This window comes from Salvelinus alpinus, chromosome 11, assembly GCF_045679555.1.
Source record: "Salvelinus alpinus chromosome 11, SLU_Salpinus.1, whole genome shotgun sequence".
Classification (NCBI taxonomy): Eukaryota; Metazoa; Chordata; class Actinopteri; order Salmoniformes; family Salmonidae; genus Salvelinus; species Salvelinus alpinus.
Window position 1 is genome coordinate 30,863,463 of NC_092096.1, and position 24,048 is coordinate 30,887,510.

General features: G+C 44.1%; 1 protein-coding gene and 1 long non-coding RNA gene across 3 annotated transcripts; both read right to left on the reverse strand.

Moving 5' to 3' along the window:
* Nucleotides 1-6,657: 6,657 nt before the first annotated feature.
* Nucleotides 6,658-11,995, reverse strand: LOC139533933 (uncharacterized). Of its 2 annotated transcripts, XR_011666889.1 has the most exons (4): nt 10,878-11,995; nt 10,728-10,758; nt 10,559-10,621; nt 6,658-8,923 (listed from the first exon to the last, which is right to left on the reverse strand). It is a non-coding gene; the product is annotated as an uncharacterized lncRNA (long non-coding RNA). The 2 variants fall into 2 exon arrangements; XR_011666890.1 differs by lacking the exon at nt 10,728-10,758.
* Nucleotides 11,996-18,569: 6,574 nt separating this feature from the next.
* LOC139533939 (small ribosomal subunit protein uS9-like) lies at nt 18,570-23,804 on the reverse strand. The gene is made up of 7 exons (XM_071332464.1): nt 23,642-23,804; nt 22,858-23,006; nt 22,717-22,768; nt 21,922-22,023; nt 19,180-19,276; nt 18,991-19,038; nt 18,570-18,759 (listed from the first exon to the last, which is right to left on the reverse strand). Exons 3-7 carry the CDS (start codon nt 22,762-22,764, stop codon nt 18,614-18,616), a joined length of 441 nt encoding a protein of 146 aa, XP_071188565.1. The 5' UTR covers nt 22,765-22,768; nt 22,858-23,006; nt 23,642-23,804; the 3' UTR covers nt 18,570-18,613.
* Nucleotides 23,805-24,048: the final 244 nt, after the last annotated feature.

Consider the following 24,048-nt stretch of genomic DNA (forward strand, 5'->3'; position numbering starts at 1 on the left):
TCATTAATATCACTCTGCCGGGGGGAATTAGTGATGTAGCCAGTGATAAGACCAAAATAAATCCAATCACCAGAGAAAGTGTGACGGTCGCCACAGCAACCCAGAGACAATGGCCCCCAATATTAGTTTTTCTAGAAGTCAGTAACCCAGTATACCGTTTTGGTTACAATGAAAATCAGCCCTAATGTAGGCATGGGATATAAAGCAACAACAGGCTTTGTAGAATAAAGGCTCCAAGAGAAACTAATAGGATATTGACAAATGTCAGTGTTAAAGACTGAGGAGAGGGCTACCGCTGTCTTGTGTAATTGGTTATATCGGGTCCATGTCATTAAAACAACAGCTACTAGGGCAATGAGGCTTTAGTTGAATGGATGCTAGAATATGATAGCCATAAAGCCACTGTTGGTAAAGAACAAAGTCATGTCTCCTAAAGCAGTGTTGGAAGTCTTTGAAACAGAAAACCTTTTTTTTTTTTTTTTCACTCAGGGTACCCCACTCAGGGTACCCCACTCAGGGTACTCCACTCAGGGTACTCCACTCAGGGTACTCCACTCAGGGTATTCCATTCAGGGTACTCCACTCAGGGTACTCCACTCAGGGTACATGAAGATCAAACGAGGAAGTTAATTATTCACTTTTACCATGATTTATAGATGTATTTGTCTCTCTATGACATGTGACCAGTTCCCAATAGGTGGGTTAGCTGACAACGTCACAAAAACAATCCACACACCTCAATGGGGCAGAAGTCTGTGTGTTGTTATGATTCTAGATGGCCAGACTGCTAGCAACAATGACAAAAAAACTGCCATGTGGGGAATTGTACGTGGCTCGTTTCATCTTGTTCTTGATACTATGTCTTGTTTTGAGGGGTTTTCACTGATTTCATGTCAATGCTAATATTGCAAAAATGTGTTGGCTCTCTAACCAACAACTGTAACGATGTATTTGAGAGACAACAAGTGCTCATTGTGCATATATATTTATGTTTTCAAAAAACATTGGAGACTAAATATTGTTTACATGCTGTCAACATTCTAAGCCAACCCTGTCTGTTTTGCCCTACAGTTATGTTGCTTGCGCACACGTCGGTTTTGTTGCTAAACAACCAACTCGTCTATAAGTATAAATGACCCTGCACTAAGATGTTCATCCCTCTAAATCCCTGTCTAAAAAGTCTGGTATATGGGCCTGCTCTACCTTGTGATGGCTATAAATGTAATCTGAGTTATAATTGATCCATATAATGGTGATAAATGGCTAAGTGCTGAAGCCCAGCCCATCCAGATGTGTGGTCCACCAATAGTAAGAGTATCCCTGGATTCCCACATTTGACACTCACATGAATTACACTCAACAGGTTGCTCTGGAAGGGCCTAGGGAGCCAACCTGCATGATCTAACTTTACTGTCCAAACACAGGACGTGGTAATTGGGTATTGATGATGGTGTGGCGAGTGAGTGAGGGGAGTGTGTGTATGTATGTGTGTGTGTGTGCGTGCTTGCATGTGTGTGCTTGCCTGCACTGGCGGTGTGTCCGTCTGTCCGTCCGGCCGTCTGTCTGACCGCGTGTGTGTCTGGGAGGTATGCTGTGCTGTAGCCAGGGCCAACTGCAGCAGGCATGGTAGGCATTCCTCCCTGATGGTGAGTGTTGTTGTTGGCAGACAGGTTCTCCTGGATGGTGGGTGTTGTTGTTGTTGGCAGACAGGTTCTCCACGTGCTGCAGGAAGGACCTCTTGTAAACAAGTCTGAAAACATACAAGAGGAGGATAGGATGGATCAGTATCCCATCTCTTAGGTGTCCTAGAGACACACACAAACACATTCCACTCATCCTGGATGTCACCCCCACCTGTTTTAATACTGTAAAAGCTCTAGTGTTACTGTGGTGGATGTTATTAGATATAGTGTTACATACCTGTGTACAATTTAAGTGCAGGAGGGTGTGTAGGAAAATGGACAAGGAATTATATGGACAGGTGATAATAGGACTGCTATGATAGTGAATACTGGGTGCAGTACAGGGTGCAGAGGAGAGACAATGGAAAAGCCTAATTCTCAGCACGTTCACAACCTCTTTTACTATTTTGTTCTTCCACCGAAGCAGTCATCTATCGAACGGAAATTCACACATGAAGTGTGTTTTAATGTTGTTTAGCAATGTAGCAGAAATCCTCAAAAATATCTGATTCAAACCCCAGCACTCCTCCAAGATTATTCCTTGCTTCTGAGCTAATCAATACACGAGAATAGAGAGTATCTTTTTACAGCAGCTTCACAGAGGATCCCCAGCGGTGGCTAAAGGTGATGGCTGTCCTTAATGACTTAATCCCAGGTTCAGTCTCTCTGGCCGTGGCCCTGCTGGCCCTGGATCTCTGTGTTCTCTCTCTCTGTGTGTTCTCTCTGTGTTCTCTCTCTCTGAGCCCAATGCTGACCTCACTGTTTGGTTTCATGGGGTCTCCAGGGGCCCGTGGGGCTTCGGCGGGGCCTTACTGCAGGGCGTGCTGAAATGCTGACGCGCAGTCCCTGGATCCACGGGGGAGCGCCGGCCCGGCTCCTGTTACAGGTGGGTTTAGTCACGCTCCCCTGATTTATGTGTGGAACGGTAGCAAGGGGAGAGTAAGGATTCCGGAATCAGAATATTGCCTACTAAACTCCCCTCTTTTCCGCTCCCCTGTCAATGGATTTCACCATTTTCACAGAGCACACTGACAGACACACATTCATACACATACTCTCACTCGTGCTCACACACACGCAAGCAAAACACGCACGCATGCACTTTCACAAACTTCTCAGGGAGGTGACCGTGTCACTCGAACACCCTGACATTACATGTTGGACCCCGGGTAAGATGCTTATCTGGCATCACATCATGTCAAAATACAACAACACACATCACCAAAACATGAGACCACATGCCAATGAAAATACTATTATGGTCCACTTTTGGGGTATGGGATGCTTGGTTGCACCATTGGTCTGATACCGCCTGTCAGTATGTGGCAACCAATGGCTGTGTTTCTAAGCATCAGTAACGGCATTGTCAGGAATGTGACACCTAGTCACAGGACCCCTGCAAACTTCAAATGAGATCTTTATTTAAAGTATGATGAATATCACAAATGCTACTTTGCTTTGCTGGCGTGTGTTCATCTAAGATCACAGTTATTATAATAGACTGCAATATAGATGCACAGAGGCTTTATTGAGGCAGGTATCTGAATGATAATGACCATCCTGACAAAGGGGATATACATTGAGTGTACAAAACATTAAGAACACCTGCTCTTTCTATGACGGGTGAATCCAGGTGAACGATATGATTCCTTATTGATGTCACTTGTTAAATCCACTTCAATCAGTGTAGATGAAGTTAAATAAAGGTTAAATTAATAAATATAGATGAAGGGGAGGAGACGGGTCAAAGAATGATTTTTAAGAGACATAGATTGTGTGTGTGTGCCATTCAGAGGGTGAATGGGCAAGACAAAAGATTTGAACGGGGTATGGTAGTAGGTGCCAGGCGCACCGGTTTGTGTCAAGAACTGCAACGCTGCTGGGTTTTCCAGCCAACTCGACACAACTGCATTGCAGGCAGTCAACATGGGCCAACATCCCTGTGGAATGCTTTCGACACCTTGTAGAGTCCATGCCCCGACAAGTTGAGGCTGTTGTGAGGGCAAAAAGGGGGGGAAGGGGTGTATTAGGAAAGTGTTCCTTATGCTTGTTATACTCAGTGTGTTTTCATATGAGACCACACAACAGGATCCTGGGTGTGTGGCAGGTCGTTTGTAAAGCCAGCGCTTGTTGTAGCTGACATTTGCATGGGTGGTGGTGCAGTTCATTTGTTGTTTCACACTGTTTAGCGTTGATGGGGTGGAGGACCACCACTCAGGCTCTAGGCTGACCCTCAGTGCTCGGGGCAGGGAGACAGGTGGAGTACCCCCCCCCCCCACACACACCACACTTCCAGCCTGGGAGGCCATCCAGAGACCTCCAGCAGACTACCCTGACGAGGTGGATTAGGCAAAGATCGCAACGACTCAGAGTTACGAGGGACAACAGCATGCAACAAGCCTGTGCCGTAATAACTTAGTTGTTTTGTGTTACATTTTATAGATAAATATTTACCTTATTCTAAGAGGGGCAAAATCTGAATGGTAACTTTGACATTAGCTTCAATGTAGGTGGTTTTAGCATCTTACTGCTAACAGAGACATAAGGGCGCTGCACACCCCTGTGGTGAAGGTTGAACCACAGACACCTAGCATAAACAATGCTTAACCTGGGCTGTGTTTTATCCCCATGCCCACCCACAGTTTACAACAGCGGGGCGCTGAAACCGCAGAGCGAGCTAGGGTCCATCTGTAGCCACCCTCGCTAACTCGCTAATCAGCGTGCCCACTCATCACAGGCCCTGGCTCCAACACACTGGGAAGAACCTCCTCTGAGCCCCTCTCCTTGGCTCCAACCGCATTATCAAAACACAAACCCGGTAACGTTAAGCTACGAATATACATAGTTTCAATAGTGCATCAACACACTGCCAGTGCAAGCGATGAAAGACAACACTCCTCTGTCTGTGTGAGTTCATTTTCTGGGTTCAGACATTGTTTTTATGAGACAGAGCTACAGAGATTTGTAGCACCGTGGTCAGTTGACATTCTTAGTGAGTGAGGAGTTAATTTGGGGGGAATGCTTGTGTTTTAGTCATCTCTTCACGGTTCTCACATGAAGAAGTAATGAGGGTCAGGGAGAGGATGAGACATAGGAGGGATTGGAGCGGTCTGGAGTGCCCCTGTTGTGCTCTCAGTTCGGACACACTGATGCCCCAGACAGACTGCTTGTATATCACTGTTTTGGGCCAACGTCTTTCAGAGGAACACCACAGAGGAATGTGCATCTCCACACTGGAAATATGTAGTCTGTGTAGGAATGGAGAATTGGCCATTTAAATATGTTTTATTGTCAAATACACCGGATAAGTGCAATTGTATCTTTGCCAATTCGAACTCCAGGTCTTGAGTTACGTTTTCTAAAAAGACGGGGTTATGGTTTAAGATCTTAAGATTCCTGTGGAGTGAATTCGTGATTCTTCAAAAATGCATACAATTATAATATTACCTAATTTCATGGCTAGTCAATCATTGTACTTTTATTCCAAGTGACCCATCACTCATACATGAGTCACAACAAACCGATTCAAAGAGGGTTGTGTAGATGTTGTTATTGAACGGAGACCCTGTGATGTCATCTCACCGTGTGGTCCCCAATAACAACCTCCTGAAGAGAGGTTTCTGACTGCCACACAGCTAGCCTCTTCTCACATACTACCCACTGGGCAAAAACTGGTTGAATCAATGTTGCTTCCACGTCACTTCAACCCCAAAAATTGGAAAGTGGTAAACTGATAACATTTTGAAAAAAGTAATCAACGTAAGGGAATTTCACCTTTTTATCACCCTACTTTTTACCTAAATCCAATGACATGGCGAAATTTTTTGTTGATTTCACCATGAATTCACATTACTTGATAACTCAACCAAATGTAAATCAAAACTAGACGTTGAACTGACGTCTGTGCCCAGTGGGTAGCTACCACTATGGTCCCAGAGGATCAGATGGTAGTAGAAGAATACGATCTCAGACAACCTACACTACCGTTCAAAAGTTTGGGGCAGAGTTCCTCCTTCTAGGCAGAGTTCCTCTGTCCAGTGTCTGTGTTCTTTTGCCCATCTTAGTATTTTATTTTTATTAGCCAGTCTGAGATATGGCTTTTTCTTTGCAACTCTGCCTAGAATGCCAGCATCCCAGAGTTGCCTCTTCACTGTTGACGTTGAGACTGGTGTTTTGCGGGTACTATTTAATGAAGCTGCCAGTTGAGGACTTGTGATGCATCTGCTTCTCAAACTAGACACTCTAATGTACTTGTCCTCTTGCTCAGTTGTGCACCGGGGCCTCCCACTCCTCTTTCTATTCTGGTTAGGGCCAGTTTGCGCTGTTCTGTGAAGGGAGTAGTACACAGCATTGTACGAGATCTTCAGTTTCTTGGCAATTTCTCGTATGGAATAGCCTTCATTTCTCAGAACAAGAATAGACTGATGAGTTTCAGAACAAAGTTCTTTGTTTATAGCCATTTTGAGCCTGTAATCGAACCCACAAATGCTGATGCTCCAGATACTCAACTAGTCTAAAGAAGGCTAGTTTTATTGCTTCTTTAATCAGAACAACAGTTTTCAGCTGTGCTAACATAATTGCAAAAGGGTTTTGTAATGATCAATTAGACTTTTAAAATTATAAACTTGGATTAGCTAACACAACGTGCCATTGGAACAAAGGAGTGATGGTTGCTGATAATGGGCCTCTGTACGCCCATGTAGATATTCCATAAAAAATCTGCCATTTCCAGCTACAATAGTAATTTACAACATTAACAAAATCTGTACCCTGTATTTCTGATCAATTTGATGTTATTTTAATGGACAAAAAAATTGCTTTTCTTTCAAAAACAAGGACATTTCTAAGTGATCCCAAACTTCTGAACGGTAGTGTATATCAAACACTCACCATCTTCTATGTCTACCTTCATTCTCTTTGTAATATTACCCCATTGATTTGACAAAACAAACATGATGAATGAAAATGAAACATATCTTATTTGATCATTTAATTAGGATACAACTGGATTGAATCATAACTGTCCCCTTATGCTGCAACTGAAACTGGGTAACAATTTGGCTCGATCATTGAGGGACCCTATTCAATAATTCCCAAAGATTTGTAAGGAGGTGGGATAGTGTGTGTGTGTGTGGAGGGGGGGGTTAAAGGGGCAGGAGGGCAACCTGTGTCAACACACTGGGGTCGTGCTGGGTTCAAGCCCCGAGAACCTGTGGGCAGGTTTTCTCCTCCTACTTTCTCGCTCTCTCCTGCTCCTCATTAGATTTCAGCTTGACCAGCCTATATACATACAGCCCACTGGGCCACAGTCCCGCCCTCCTCCAATCCCTCCCTCTGCCCCTGACATACAGTATAGAGGAGTGATTGACGCACACAAGGTCAAATCAGCACCTTTATCCTTTCTCTACAGTACGAAGACGAAGGCACTCTTTGAATATGTTGCAATAGAGAGGAGACATCTGAAGGAGTCCATTTTGAACTCAGACTGGTCTTACCTCATTCCCAGCGACAGGTTATGTGACATTTTGCCAATGTACGGAAGGTGAAATCTTTCAGTATGAATCATAGAGTCCAGAATGCACGGAATTCCAAGGCCTTACCCTGCATGACACACGAGCGATCATAGAAATGATTTGCACCCATCTCCTGCTCTATATCACCTCGAAACGTCCTCGTTCACTGTGGCGGTGAAGCTAGGGTTACATGTCAAATAACATAGCATTCCGATCAGCTTACCATACAGAGACATAGACCATCCTCCTAATTGAGACAGTGCTAGAGGAAGAATGGTTTTATGTCGGAGTTGAAATGACCTCCTGAAAAAAAAGATGCATACCTGGGATATTGGGTCCAGCACTATACCATACCCCTTTAAAATATGGGACTTCTCTGTTTCCCATATCATTGCTCAGGAACACTGAGCCTGCTATCTGAATGTCACTTCTCGGCTGCGTCTTCATTGAGGGCTTGATTCATGCTCTGGAACCAATAGAGATGAAGTGGCCTTTTAGACAGGCCAGCACACAGTCTTCTGAGCAGATGAACTCCTATTGATTTATCGAGATTTACCTCAGCTAAGAAAACAGCTGGCACAGGGACAAATACCAGAGTTTGGCAAGGCATAAATCCAACAGAAGAAACTTGGCTCATTTGTTAAAAAGGATGCTTATTGCTGTAAAGGAGCAGATAGTTCTAGAATTACCCGGCGTGTGATAAGGCCAGTGAGAAATACATCAACATCACACAGCAACGTTATATCATTCACCAATTCTCTACAGAGGAGTTTAATGAGAGTGTAAAACTCGCTTGTTCAAATAAAACACAGTTAAATTAATCAGTCTTTTTAACATCCAACACGTGGCAGACTACTCTCTCTCTCTTTCTCAGTATCTATCTCTCACACTCCTCAGTCACTTCCTCTCTCAGTCCTCAGTCACTTCCTCTCTCAGTCCTCAGTCACTGCCTCTCTCAGTCCTCAGTCACTTCCTCTCTCAGTCCTCAGTCACTTCCTCTCTCAGTCCTCAGTCACTTCCTCTCTCAGTCCTCAGTCACTTCCTCTCTCAGTCCTCAGTCACTTCCTCTCTCAGTCCTCAGTCACTTCCTCTCTCAGTCCTCAGTCACTGCCTCTCTCCTCTCGTCCAAAAACCAAAAAATTGAAAAATTAAGTGCTGTCAAACAAAAGCATTAGAATAGCTCCCATAATGTCAGCCCCGTGTTCAGGCCAGAAGCTTGGGGCTCTGGCACAGACACTTCCCCAGTGAGTCTCGATTGTGGGCTTAGGCAGCACCATTATCCCCTCCCTGGTGCCTCCTGGCTGGATGTGTACATAGTTCTGCCTATGGCGGGTCACACAGTAGTTCCCCTGTGGATGGAGGCTGTATTAGACCCAGCTGTGGCCGTGTTAGGTGAGCCGGTGGGCCTTGTGTGTAATGATGTTACACGGCTGCTATCTTACAGATGTTTCCTCTCCTCCTCCTCTCTCTCTCTTTCTTTCCCCCTTTCTTTTCCTCATTCTGACGCGCTGACTAGGTCTCCCTCTCCTCCCCTGACGATCCTTCCGCACCTTGCTCCTCGGTGAGACCGGAACCTTCCCCTGCCGGCTCACGGGGTGGGCTCCGCTTGACTCATGGTGTTATAAGAGGGGTCGTGACCCGATCGTATGACTGCTTCCTGTTGTAGTTGAAGAGGTCTTCCGAGGCCTGGGGTGATCACAGGAGATACTACATCCGGTGGTTGAGGACCTGTCACAGTAAAAGACATACATCAGTTGAACAGTAGCTGTTCTGGGACGAAGGGAGAGGGAAACAGAGAAAGTGGTGTTATTTATTGCTATGAGGGCCAGAGGGAAATGGTGAAAGAGATGAGTTCACTTCATATAGAAAAGACTGAATAAATTTTTTTTAAACACTTGACTCCCCACCCCTTTACTAGCTCTGACTTTGCTGATAATGCATTCATCTTAAGATAGCTAGCTAACTGTAAGTCCCTCGGGATAAGAGCGTCTGCTAAATGACTAACATGTAAATATAAGAAAAGAGAACTGGTGGTCATTTGGGTGTTCTGGATGAATGCCAGGAGGACTCTGATGCTTTTAAAGTTCTGATACTGCTGTTCTCACAGACTATTACCCGGAGAGCTAGTTCCATGATCACCGATGTGAACAATAGTTAATATGGGGTAGCCAGTGAAGACAAGCCCATGATACTAACAAAGGAGAACAAACCACTGAAGGACTCTTATATTGGGTTATGGTTTGAATAGCTTAAAGTGTCACTCCAGTTACCTGGGGGAGGGGCATTCCTATTTTGTTCTCTATTGCTTCTCGAGCAAGGGGGGAGGCAGTTGACATCGTGACTTCCCATTGGACCAACTCCTTGAAGTTTGCAGTTGTCTTAAAAACACACATTTGCTATTTTTTTTTTTTTTTTACCCTTTAGTGTGTGTACTTTACTTTCTTTATACTTTGGATATTACAACAGGACAAGTTAAAAAAAAACACTGAAGGATGTCTTTAAAGGGGAACTGCATCCACTGATTTGGTCTAGTGTTTTGGCTTGCTCCTCAATAAATGCTGGCGGCCATAACAGAAGCCAAACTTGGGGGTGTGGTTTGACGTGGGTGTTTCTTGGGTGTGTCCTTGCCACCATCAAGACACACCCATCTGTCAAAAACTTTCCCACAGCACCCCCCCCCCCCCCCCCCCCCCCCCTCAATCACAACAAACAAACCTTCTGCAGGTTGACTACAGGCAGATGTATGGTGAGATGCCAAAGGAAGCTTTGATTAGATCAGTCGCCTACAGAATAATATGAGAAAAATGCATTTGGTGAATTTATGTAGATTCTAAACTAAGTGTTTTGATGACTTTCAAATGTAGTAACAGGTCCATGTAGAATAAACAAACCCTTTACATAATACCATAGAAAGGGTGTTCTGCTAATATAACAATGTGAACCTTTCATTGTTATTCCCAGCCGATACAGATACTGTGCCTGTTGGCATTTTGTCTGGTAAATGGGGCTGCCTTGGCAAACATGTCAGTGGTCATGCTTTCCTGTGTGGTGTCCTGTATACTACAGGAGTTTCCTGATCCTGGTGCAGAATACACAGGTTTTCTCCCACCCCATATTGACTGATACCATTCAATTCAATAATAAAAAAGACAATACAAGTAAATGTTAATGCCAGGTCTCTCTTCATTCAGCGACATCAGTATCAAGCCCATTTGTCAGTCTGGACTTCCTAACATCATCAAGTCTCCATGTACTGACTCCATACATGTTTCTGTGAACACATACACACGGTCACTGTTATATTACCAATGGCAGTTAGGGGATATACTATTTTGAAGTTTGAACAGGTCAGATAAAACCTACACAATTATGGTCTCCCCATCAAACGACGGAGGCTGCCGTCTGGCAAAAGCATCTCCAGTCCATCTGTAGAAATAAGCAGAGTTGAGGCAGAGTTCATCAGTCACCCATGGAATGAAAAGGGTGTTGCTATTACTGGACATTTGTGCTGTACTGTATCATTAGTAATCACCTCATGTGTTAAGTGCCAGCATCTCATGTATCTGTGAACGCATACACACAATCATTGTTCTATTGCCAATGGCAGTTAGGGATAGGTGATATCTGATACACAGACATATCAAATATATGTTGAAGTTTGAACAGGTCAGACAAAACCTACCTAATTCTGTTCTCCCCATGTACGACCATTAGTGAGCAGACAAGAAGTGAGGCTGGAGGTGAGTTCTTTGCCAGCGTCCCATTGGTAGGCATAGCAGCGTAGATCAGCACCTGACCCCTTATCAAAAGATACTGATCGATCAAACACAAACACACTGATTACATGGTGGTTATGATTAGCTTGGTGTAACCAACCTGATCCCTGCATTCACCTTTCTATTTAACTTCAGATGTGAAGGTAATTCTATGTTTTACAGATGTAGACTGACTGGCTGAGGATTGTATTAGATTCAGGCCGATGACGCTATCACACTATGCAACCAACTGTGACATGTTTTGCTATATCCCTGGGTTGGTTTGAGTTTGTTGCTAGTTTGTACACTGCTGTAGTCAGAAATGAGTTGTCTAGTACCACAATATGTATTTTTCCCCCTAGACATGGGTTGCACCACGGAGGCTAATGTGACTGTTTCATCTAAATTATACTAACTTAGATATGCATGGAAATACGATGACATTGCTAAAGTATGAACATAATTTGTAGGAAACAGCTTTGCCATATTATGTTGTTGTCAAATTTACTTTAGAGAGAGATGGCAATGTTATCATTACTGTTACTAGCAAAGTTAGTCAAAAAATAGCTAGCAATGCTAATGTTAGCATGCTAAAATACGGTGGACCCTTCAATCTTAGTTAGCTGGCTAAAGTTATACTGCATCTAAAGTCAATCTGGCGACATCACAATCATGACAAAAGGTTTTCCTATTAATTATTTACTGTCTTTTGAAATGTTATCGTGTTTCAAAGCCAAATCTGAGTTGTATTGAGGTAGGCTAACGTTAGCCAGCTAGCTAACGTCAGCTATGCTAGCGATGATAGTGATAACATTTATCAAAATATACACAACCAGATACATAACCAGCTGTCCAGCTACTGGTATACTCGCCACCACTGGGGACCAACGGACTCCAACCACCTATTCCGCATTATAGGGTCCTTCGGAAAGGGCATGCAAACTAGTTGGCTGTGCATCCTGATGGAAGCATTCATTGCATGGTCAATCCGTATAGGGCTTTTCAGGCTAAAATATCTGTGATCTTTTCAACGCGTTGGGGGCAATGAAACAACGGAACCCCATTCAATGAAATGAGGCGAAGGGGGCAGAGGGGCCATTTGCATGTGGAGCTTGGTAAAAGGGGGCATGATTTGTTAACATAATTGTAATCCAAACCCAACCTTAATTTAAACGTATCCTATTTACACACTCTAATCAAGTTTGACACCCGAATAAATGTGTCTGACTCATATTGATGCCACATAGGCATAGAGATTAGTTGGTTTTTAGTAGAGGGTCTGAAATGTCATATTCAAACAATTGTTATTCAAACACCTTTACAACCTGATGGGAATTGAAGTGTTCTTTATTTTTCCTGTGAACGACAGTTCTGACCTCCACATGGCCTACCGACAACTGCCATGCTCCGATTTAGGCTTATTTTTAAATCAGGAGCAGTCGGAGCTGATGGGACAAGGATGGGGTATCAGCATCCCCAGAGGTCTTATAAATCTGAGCAGTTTACTGGACGGGAAATATGGGCCCGCTCTTCGTCTCCAAACTCTGCCTAATCCCAGCACTTCCTCTCCTCCGCTCCTCTCCCCCTGCCCACGGTGTAATGCATTTTCTGTAACTAACAGCCGTTGTTTCCCGATTGTCACGCTCCCATCCCTTTCTCCAGGAATGTGTATGTCTTTGTGTGTATGCAGGAGGGGAGAAGAGGGGCCATTGGTCTCTGGGGCGCAGGGCTCTCTTCTAGCCTTGGAGCCATGGACCCCGAGGCCAGAGTGAGAGAGGGGGGGGGGGGGGGGTCAGGGTGAGAGATGAGGGGGGAGAGACAGAGAGAGGGGAGGAGAGAGAGAGACAGAGAGAGAGAGAGGGGAAGGGGGAGAGAGAGGGTGAGAGAGAAAGGGAGAGAGAGAGAGGGAGGCTGGGGGCTGGGAGCTGGCAGAGTATCTGGATAAGCCATTACTTTTTACACCACAAACCTCCTCTCCCCCTCCTCCACCTACCCCTCTTCCCTCCATCCCCAGCTCTGTGATGACTCTGGCAGGCATGGTGCTGTAACTGGGCCCCGTCACGCCTAGCCCCCCCTCTTTCCTGGTTGAACAACCACCTCAGTGAAAGAGGAACACTCGGGTGTCAAGTCCTCTCGTGCTGGCATCGTCCGGTGCCTTTCAACAGCCTTTAGGGCGTTTAATTAAGCATGTCCCTTATCTGCCCAGAGCCTGACAGACACAGAGCTTCAGGACCTGCAGGGACCAAACTGTGTACAGTACTGTAGGCACAACAGCACACCATGAGGACTTTCTGCAGTTAACCTTAAATACCATTCTGATGATTTGATGTCAGTTTCTCCCATGTGTTCCCATTATCCTCAATCATTATGTGAGCATGCTACTGTCATCATGTTTGTGTTAAAAACAGCAATTCTTTCAGATCAATGTTTTCCAGTTTCTCTGTGCTAAAAGCTCTTGTCTTAGTGTGGTGCTGGTGGCAGGGTCTTCTGTCTGTGTGGAGTGTAGTCCAGTCAGTATGTTATGTCTACAGAGGGCCTGAGCAGGCTGTCTGACCCCTCAAGAGCCCTGGTGCTTTAGGGGATCATCACAGGTCCAGGCCTCTCTGTCCCGCCAGCCCAGGGGTTGGGGGTGATTCTGGGTGTACGGGGCACCCTGTGACCCTCAGCCTGGGTCGGGTGTCAGGGGCTCGCACTCTGGGGAACACAACCTGACCCCCCGTCTCATTTCACATGGGGCTCCACTCCAAGGCCACGTTCAGTGCCACGACACTGCCCAGACCGTGTGTGTGTTTGAGAGAGAGAGCGATAGAGAGGGCCGTTAATGGGAGACAAAGGCTGAGCGGTGTGAGCGCAGTGGGACTAATTCTACTTTAGTTCAAGTCTAGGGGTAAATACATTGGGAATGAGTCAATGCTGGCGAGCCAAAGTGTGACTAATTGCTCAGGGTCAATAACTCCGGGCCAGATTCTGGCTGGTTTCAGACCCAAAAACACTCCGACGTGCTGGTGTGAGCATGGGAGGGCAGGCCTCTGCGTCTGGAACAAAACAGTCGAGATTAATCAATCATCGGCTCAACATTCTGTTCTGGCTCTATTGTTCAAAAGCCCACTAAAAATGATTTGTTTGGTGATTCTGGGTGAAGGCGAGTGGAGTAAGGAACCATATGAAGGGAGCTACAATTTTCCTGATGGAGGCCAGGGCTCAGGCAGGTCTGTGGGGGCAAATGCTATTCAACCACAGGTGGTTGCTGTCTTTTCAGCCAAGTGCTTATTTTTTTAGCACAAAATAGTGTGTTCCTTCACAAAAGCCAAGGCCAAAAGAAGAAAATGCCAACTACTCTGCTCTACTTGGCTTGTAAAAAAAAAGGCAAATCATTGTGAAAATGTTCCATGCCTGTGAACATTTTCCATGCCTGTGTTTCAGGAAGCTCCACACAGGTATGATCCGACACGGCTTAACGAATCACAATAGCCTGCTCTAACAGGAAATGTAAAAAAGGACATCTGCTTTGTCTGTTCCACCCAGTAAATAAGTGTTCAGTGCTGTTGTACCCTGGCTGAATAAAGCCTCCCCCTCTCCTCTTATACATTTTTGTAATTTATCCAGAGCGACTTACAGGAGCAATTATGGTTAAGTGCCTTGCCCAAGGGATTTTTCACCTAGTCAGCTTGGGAATTTGAACCAGCAGCCTTTCGATTACTGGCCCAATGCTCTTAACCGCTGGGATACCTGCCGCCCCCTGCTACTCTTCTCCCTCCCCCTCAGCGACAGTCTGATAGGGGCTAGGGAGAGAGCGACAGGAGCTAAGGAGGGAGTGTGGCACAGTCCCTCATTAACACTCCCAAGCCCAAACCGTGGCGTGCCGCTTGGCTAAGCTACATTTCCTCTCCAGCCAACCCAGCATCTGTTTGTGTGTGCTACTGTCCTCTTATCCCAGGCTCTCTGACACCTTGCTCGGTCAATTGTTATTAACTCACCCAGGGCAAAGAACCCTAAAGGGGAAGGGGGAAAAGGAAAGAGGGGAGAAATGCTCATGACTATCCTCTCTCTTCAAAGTAGGCTGCTGATAGAGAAAGTGTGTGTGTGTGTGGGGGGGGGGGGGGGGGTTAGTGTGATGACAAAATGCATCCTGGACCAACACCTCTATTGTTTATGTGATTAGTGGAGGCAGAATGAGGTGTGAACAGAGGAAAGCCAGGTGCACCAGTGTGAGTACAAGTGTTTAGTACCCCCATGTGGTCCACACTAGGTTTTACCTAACAAGTTGAATGATTAAATATCATTACAAATTCTACAATTCTCAAAGTAAATATTCTAAAATTCCCATTGCATCCCAATCCCATCCCAAAAGGAGTTTATAGCTGCTGTATATTACCGCGGGTTCTCTCTGTGCTGATGTCAACGACCAGGGCCAGATAGGGCCGTAGAGGAGAGGTTAGGGCCACAGGGATCCATGAGCAGAGAGTAAACAACAGTAGCAGTGGCTCTCCCTGCTGGGTTGATTATTGGAGGGCAGTAAATAGGCCTGCCCATTGCCTAGACAGAGACAGCACATCTGGGGCTCAGCTCAACACTGCTCACCTGGGCATCTGCACTGGTTGGTACACACTTTAGATAGAGGCAGCAGCAGAACAAACATAATTTACGGTTCAGTAAAAAGACTGCACAGGATGTATCATAACCAGTGACTGAAAACAGAGAGGTAGGTCTACACCTTCGGTAAATGTTTACCAGCTTTTTTTAAATGAGGAAAAACAAGACCAAGACCATATGCCTTTTGCTCTGTTGTGCTTCATAGTCAACCAGCCACAGATGTTACAGCTTCTCCTGCAAATGTGTTAATGAACACAACCCGAAGGCCCCAATGACACCCTGGGCACAGGAATCAAACAATCCCACATGCAGTACGCTGCACCTTCCAAAAGTGAGTATTTTTTATCTGCACAGGCACAATGTTTGTGGCTGTGGTGGTCTTTGTTCATCACCAGACAGAGAACTCCATGGTCAACCCATGTCTGTCTATCTGTTGACCATAGTAGAGATTGCATAAAATGTAACTGACTTTTAGGAGCAGCAATACTCTGATCTATTGATTGATATATTTTTCCATCACCAAAACTCCTTATGGATAGCTGACAGTTTCCCCGTGAGGGCCTCATGCTGAGGAAATCAAGTTGTGAGTGAATATATGATCAAAGAAATTGAGTTTAATGAACAGAAGAACCTTGTACTGTGTGCAAAACAGGCAAAGCTTTGCCTCAGATTTGATCTGTAAACGTGTTTGTGCCATTGGATTCGTACTTTGTCACACAGCACTCTCTGCTGGTGAAAAGGGAGCAGTTGAAATCTGAGAAATTGAGGTTAGGTATCAAGAAATCTGCATCTGTCCAATCCATTCCACAAGTACAATAAAAACAAGTATCAAATCTAGAAACATGTTGCAAACAGGAGAGAGGACATTAATATTACTGGAGGTAGGACGTGTTTCTTCTCTCCTCCACCTAGTCCTAGAATGAATAACAGACTGAGCACTGAACAAAGGACAAGACAACTTAGTCCATTCAAAATGAATGTATTTAACTTGGCAAGTCAGTTAAGAACAAATTCCTGTTTACAATGACGGCCTACCCCGGACGACGCTGGGCCAATTGTGCGCCGCCCTATGGGACTCCCAATTACGGCCGATTGTGATTCAGCCTGGAATCAAACCAGGGTCTGTAGTGATGCCTCTAACATTGAGATGCAGTGTCTTAGACCGCTGTGCCACTCGGAAGCCTACAATAGGCGTTTACAATAAAAGTACACTGAATAAAAATATAAACACAACATGCAACAATTTCAACGATTTTACTGAGTTACAGTTCATATAAGTAAATCAGTCAATTTAAAAAAATTCATTAGGCCCTAATTTATGGATTTCACATGACTGGGCAGGGCGCAGCCATGGGTGGACATAGTCCCACCCACAAAAGGGCTTTATTAGTCAGAAATACACCTCAGTTTCATCATCTGTCCAGTTGGCTGGTCTCAAGACGATCCCGCAGGTAAAGAAGCAGGATGTGGTCTGCGGTTGAGGCCAGTTGGACATAGTGCCAAATTCTCTAAAACGACATTGGAGGCAGCTTATGGTAGATAAATTAACATTAAATTATCTAGCAATAGTCCTGGTGGACATTCTTGCAGTCAGCATGCCAATTGCACGCTCCCTCAAAACTTGAGACATCTGTAGCATTGTCTTGTGACAAAACTGTGCATTTTATAGTGGTCTTTCGGCCCCAGCACAAGTTGCACCTGTGTAATGATCATTCCGGCACAGCCAGAAGAGGACTGGCCACCCCTCATAGCCTGGTTCCTCTCTAGGTTTCTTCCTAGGTTCTGGCCTTTCTAGGGAGTTTTTCCTAGCCACCGTGCTTCTACACCTGCATTGCTTGCTGTTTGGGGTTTTAGGCTGGGTTTCTGTACAGCACTTTGACATCAGCTGATGTAATCAGGGCTTTATAAATACATTTGATTGATGCTGTTTCATCAGTTTGTTGATATGCCACACCTGTCAAGTGGATGGATTATCTTGGCAAAGGAGAAATGCTCACTAACAGGGATGTAAACAAATTTGTGCACAAAATGAGATACTTTGCGGGTATGGAACACTTCTGGATCTTATTTAAGCTCATGAAACATGGGACCAACACTTTACATGATGCGTTTATATTTTTGTTCAGTATATGTCCACTTTGCTTTGGCAACAGCTGATGGTTTTCACCGGTATAATGCGCTTTGACATTGAAAGGCACAATTCCACTAAAATGGATTAAAACTGAGTATTATTTGAGTGAGAATTACAAGACTTCACTGAAATACACAATGCATAAACAGATAAATGTGAAATGGCCCTAAGCTGAAAGGATCACTCATGGGCCACTAAGTATTCACGTGTGATGACAGGAAGATGCTTGCATAGTGATGCTCATGGTGCCCCATGGCAGATGTGGGAAGACACTACTAGTGATGCTGAAGTTCATTCATTGGGTTTATTTGGTGGCTGTAGTTGTGAAAAACCATTTAATAACAGTTGTAGCAAAAGCATGTACAGCTCAGGTACTCAATGAGGAGCAACAATCTAGGGCTGTAAAGCCAAATTATTATCTGAACGGTGCTCTGCAAAGATGTTAAGGAGAAATCTGAAGCAAGCATAACATACACCTGCTATAATGCTTATTCACTTCAGCCATTTTAAAACAACCCAGGTCTAGTCTAGTAATTAATTGAATATATCAGGGTGAAACCCAGAGGATAGCGCTTAAACTATTAAACGGTAGACTGAAAATGGCATTGCCACGAGCAGCACCGGAGATATTGAGGAGCGAGATGCAAGATAGCACTCACAGGTCACCATCTGCACAGGTTCTCTTCACGCCATTAACAGCGTGGTTGCCACGGGACCAAAACAGCTGAGAAGTGGAGCCTCATGCTTCAACACTTAGTTGTGGAAATTTACCCCATATGCAGTTTACTTTCTGCATCTACGTCCTATCGCAGTCTACCTTAACACTTTCCAAAGTAGTGCTTGATGGTCATTAATGAACATTTTCATCAAGCAAGTTTGAAGAAACGAGACAGAATTATTTTCTTCCTCAACTTTATTACATGAAAATGTACAGAGAGGTTAACGGTAAGACTTCTGGTAGCGGGCACGGGCTCCTGGTCCACCGAACTTCTTGGACTCGCAGCGACGAGGGTCGGCAACCAGCAGGGTCCTGTCGTACTGGATCAAGATGTCCTTGATCTCCTTCTTGGAGGACTCATCCACATCTGGAGAGAAAGAAACAGGTCAGATTAGTTATTGTGAACCATTTACTTGACCAAATGGAAACACAGCAATCACGCACCCGCCTTCATCCAAAAGGGAGAAATCCAACATAGCAATATTGCTTCCTGCAAAAATGTGTCCAAAGTAACACAAATATTTTATCAGCAGAGGCAATATTCTATTGAAAACAAGATACTGCATTATTTGTTTTTATTAGTAAAATTGACACTTACATTTCTGGTAGTATGCGACCAGGGCTTTGGAGATGGACTGACGGATAGCTGCAAGGAGAAGATGGCACAGGGTAAGACAAACAGCCATATTCTGTCAAGTACAGTCATTTCAAATCAAGACATCAGTTTCTACTGAGAGGATATGTCTAAACAGAAGTAGAGCAGCTTCCAGTTGTAAAAACAAGTCACCATAGATCTGTGCGACATGTCCACCACCCTTCACTCGGACTCGGATGTCAACTCCAGCAAAACGCTCCTTGCCCAGCAGCAGCACTGGCTCCAGCAGCTACAACAGAGAGAAACTTTGTCAAGGACGCACACAATGTCTATATATCCTGCAGACACATTCAGCTAAATGTCTGGACACAACCAGACATTTAGCTGAATGAAGACCCATGTTGAACTTGGGCTTAGTAAACCAACAGCAGCTCTGTAAGAAGCCATTTTACACATACATAAAATACTTAGCAACCTCTGGTTGGACCAGAGGGGGGGCTGGTCCAACCCAAGGTGTCAAAATGCACAACCCTCAACTAATGTTTTTCCTCACATGACCCTCCACTTATACAGTCAAATAAATGGAAGCCCCTCAGAATTAACTCAAAATATTGTTCACAACAAATAAAAATAGCAACCCTGTTTATAAATGTGGATATCAACTGCCACTTCACCATGCTTTTGTGGCACAGTCGATGCCAGAAGGTTGGGGGTTCACCGACAAGCTCACTCTCCCTGCCTGTTTCATTACGATCAGAGCCAGCTACAGACAATCAGCTAGGGGTAATCAGATGTAACATTTTAAAGTCATATTTATAATTATATAAAATACATTGCCTTCAGAAAGTATTCAGACCCCTCGACCTTTTCCACATCGTTGTTACAGCTTTATTCTAAAACGGATTAAAATTCTCAGCAATCTAGACACGATCCCATAATGACAAAGCGAATTTCTTCAGCATTGAAGATAGCAAAAAACAGTGGCCACCATCATTAAATGGAAGATGTTTGGAACTACCAAGACTTTCTAGAGCTGGCCGCCCAGCCAAACTGAGCAATCAGGGAGGTGACCAAGAACCCAATAGTCACTGACAGATCTAACGTTCCTCTGTGGAGATAGGAGAACCTTCCAGAAGGACAACCATCTCTGCAGCGCTCCACTAATCAGGCATTTATGTTAGAGTGGCAAGACGGAAGCCACTTCAGAAAAAGGCACATGATAGCCCGCTTGGAGTTTGCAAAAAGGGCACCTGAAGACTCAGACCATGAGAAAGATTATCTGGTCTAATGAAACCAAGATTGAACGCTTCACATCTGGAGGAAACCTGGCACCATCCCTATGGCGAAGCATGGTGGTGGCAGCATGATGCCGTGGGGATGTTTTTCAGCGGCAGGGACTGAGAGACTAGTCAAGATCGAGGCAAAGATGGCTCAGAACCTCAGACTGGGGCGAAGGTTCACCTTCCAACAGGACAACAACCCTAAGCACACAGCCAAGACAACGCAGGAGTGGCTTTGGGACAAGTCTCAATGTCCTTGAGCGGCCCAGATAGAGCCCGGACTTGAACCCGATTGATCATCTCTGTAGAGACCCGGATATAGCTGTGCAGCAACGCTCCCCATCTAACCTGACAGAGCTTGAGAGGATCTGCAGAGAATGGAAGAAACTCCCCAATTACAGGTGTGCCAAGCTTGAAGTGTCATACCCAAGACTCAATGCTTTAATTGCTGCCAAAGGTGCTTCAACAAATGGCTGAGTAAAGGGTCTGAATACTTATGGAAGTGTAATTTACTGGTTTTTATTTTATAAATTAGCAAACATTTCTAAAAAATCAAACTGTTTTTTCTTTGTCATTATGCTGTAGTGTGTAGATTGATGAGGGAAAAAAATAATTCAACCAATTTTAGAATAAGGCTAACGTAACAAAAGGGGTCTGAATACTTTCCAAAGGCACTGTATATGCTACACATTTTCTACCAACAGGTTTGTGCCAATGCACCACACAACCAATATACAAAGCATACCGACTTTGGGCACGTCAATATCATGGTTAACTTTCAACGCCTTAATAAAGACTGCCAATCTCGACAAATAGAAAAAGCATCCCTCCCTACCTTGTAGGCTTAGCCTATGTAAAATTACAGAGGACAAAATGCTCAACACCCAGAAGAGTATGGGGGAGGGTTAAGTACAATGCTTGTTTGGCAGCTTGTTCTTTAGATGTTTGGGGCTGCTGGTGAACCATGATGTGCAGGCGTAATTAAAGTGACACTGGACTAGCGCACTAGCTACGTTTCCATCCAATAGGGTACAGACTCATGTGAATATCCTAAGCCTACAAATTACAAAAACACCATTCCTTGTGCAGCATATGCAAAACTTTACACCCTATTTTTTGTAACGTTTTAAGGTTACTTTCACAGTTCAGTTGTCAGATTTGAGCACTAAAATGTATCAGGGCATTGCACACATAGGCCTATAGGCTTAGGTGTCATATAGGACTAATCCCAGAGATAGCATGCCAACGGCATATCTACGACACCGACACGCATTTCTTTATGAAAGAAGGCTACTGCATCTACAGATAGACGCAAAGGCTTATTCGTTCATTTTCAAATCAGAATATTTAAATAATTATAGGTGTAACTGTGGTAGGCCTGACAGTGTTCCTCACCTCAAGTTCACCTGTCGGAGTCAGTTGGCGCACCTTCATATCATAAGCCCACAGTAGCTAAAGCGTAATAATAGCCACACCATACCTTTACAAACATTTCTACACTTTATCAGGGTAATATCAAAAGTTAAGCTATTGTTTGTAAGGAAGATACGAGCAGAAGAGCAAATGTAACGCACTACCCTCACCTGTTCAAAGCAAAAAAATAAATCCCTTATTTTGGACAACAGTAAATTTCAATCTGTCTTTAAGGACTCACCTTGTACTGGAGTGTGGCTGGCTCAATCATCTCGAGGGGTCTGCCGTTCACCTTGATGAGGCCATTCCCCCTCTTGCAGTGAGCAACAGCGGTGGCTGTTTTCTGCAAAGAGATACTGTAATGTTCACTTCCATTTGCTAGGTTTTAGCTAATTGCATGTGCACTTTTCTAGGAAGCAGGGGTGGCTAAACAGACGGTCCATAACGTTAAACATTTCTTTACTATGTTTACCCCCCACAACAGACAAAAAAAATGCATTCAGGCGATTGTTGATCAACAGTATTATTATAATCAACACTAGTTAGCCAGCCAATGCCTTAACCAAACACTGAGGTACACCATGAGGGATGAGTGGACCAAGTCATGGCAACTCGTAATCCCCCCCCAAAAAAGCACGCCTCTAGTTAACAAATGCAGTATTGTGGCATAATAACTCAGCGAACTAACGTTTGTTACCTCACTAAACAAAACAATTGGCGTTGATGTAGCTGGACAACATGCTTTCCGGCATAAAATTAGCTAATTGATTGACGTAGCTAGCAGGCCGCAACATTTGTAGCCATTCATATCAATATGCCACTGGCTACAATCAAGGCACATGTGGACGTTTAACAATAAAGTTGTCAAATCGACGGTCACTTATATTTCCAAATGTAATGGATACTATTTGGGGGGGTCAAATACACATTTCTGGCCTGTCTGGCTAACATGGTTGAGCTAGCTAACGTCACCTAGCCGGATAGCGTTAGTTATTTGGCTCAACACACGTGGAATAAATTCAGATAGTTTACTCACTTTGCGTCCGAAAACCTGGACCGATTGCAGAGGACCTTTGGTCGGCATGTTTCTGAAACAATTAAATCACAATAATTACCTTCAAAAATAATTAATAGATCATATTTTTGCATTTGTAACTGAGCTCAAGGGGGAACATACCGTCTTCAGCTTTAGTGCCGTACGAAAAGACCGAACCGGGGTTTCAAACACCAAAAATCAGGGGCAGTAGCACGACAGTTTATGGCTTTGCAATGCATTTACGATAATTGCAGGCAGAGGGGAAGAGCCGATAATCTGGTTTGAAACTTCTGCACAATTCATTTTTATTTTGTAGCAAACAAAATGTATCACGTATTTTGGAAACTTAAGCAAATTATTTTCTATTTGACATGTTTAATAAATTCAGTCATAATGTAAATTATTTGACCCATGAATTTAAATGTTGGCAAAATGTAATTCATGGCCACAACAACAAAGATAGTGAAGCGAGAGGATAAGAGAGGCTAATCTACTCCGCAGTAGTTGCCCGTGAACAATCACATTTGCAGGAGAGTGAAACGAAATATAAATAAAATTCACAGACCGTGTTTAATTAATTCAGTCATAATGTAAAATATTTGGGCCATGAATTACATTTTGCCAACATTTAAATTCATGGGTCAAATAATTTACATTATGACTGAATTTATTAAACATGTCAAATACAAATAATTTGCTTAAATTTCCAGAAATATATTGCAGTCAGACCATATTTTTATATATATATATATATATATATATATATATATATATATAAATAAATAAAAAATTGTAGCATATATATATATATAAATATGGTCTATGACTGCAATATATTTCTGTCCAGAAGAGGTCACTGTACGAACACGTTTTTCAGAGGACGAAACAAAGCAACTGTGGATGAACTCTTTGGTTTCCAATTTACCCTCGCTTTAATGCCATTGGGGGAATCCCCATCGCGAGTTGTCCAAATGATTAGCCAATCCCCATCGCGAGTTGTCCAAATGGTTAGCCAATCATGGGAAGTTTGCAACGTAAGCCCCGCAGCCCTCGTTTTTAGTCGCCTTTGCGAGCGTACAATTATGTTCACGCTGGATCCTAAAACTCCCCATAATTCTATTCGCGACGATTGTACGTCCGCTAACAAGCTACAGGTGGCTGAAGAGTGAACACTTCGCGATGATTGTGTTTTCAGCCACCCGTAGCTTGTTAGCGGACGTACAATCGTCGCGAATTTAATGATGGGGCGTTTCAGCCCCCAGAGTGGACAGGGTTACGGTCCAAACACTTAAGACACACCCTATCCCCTCAGCCGTCAAATTAAGTGGACAC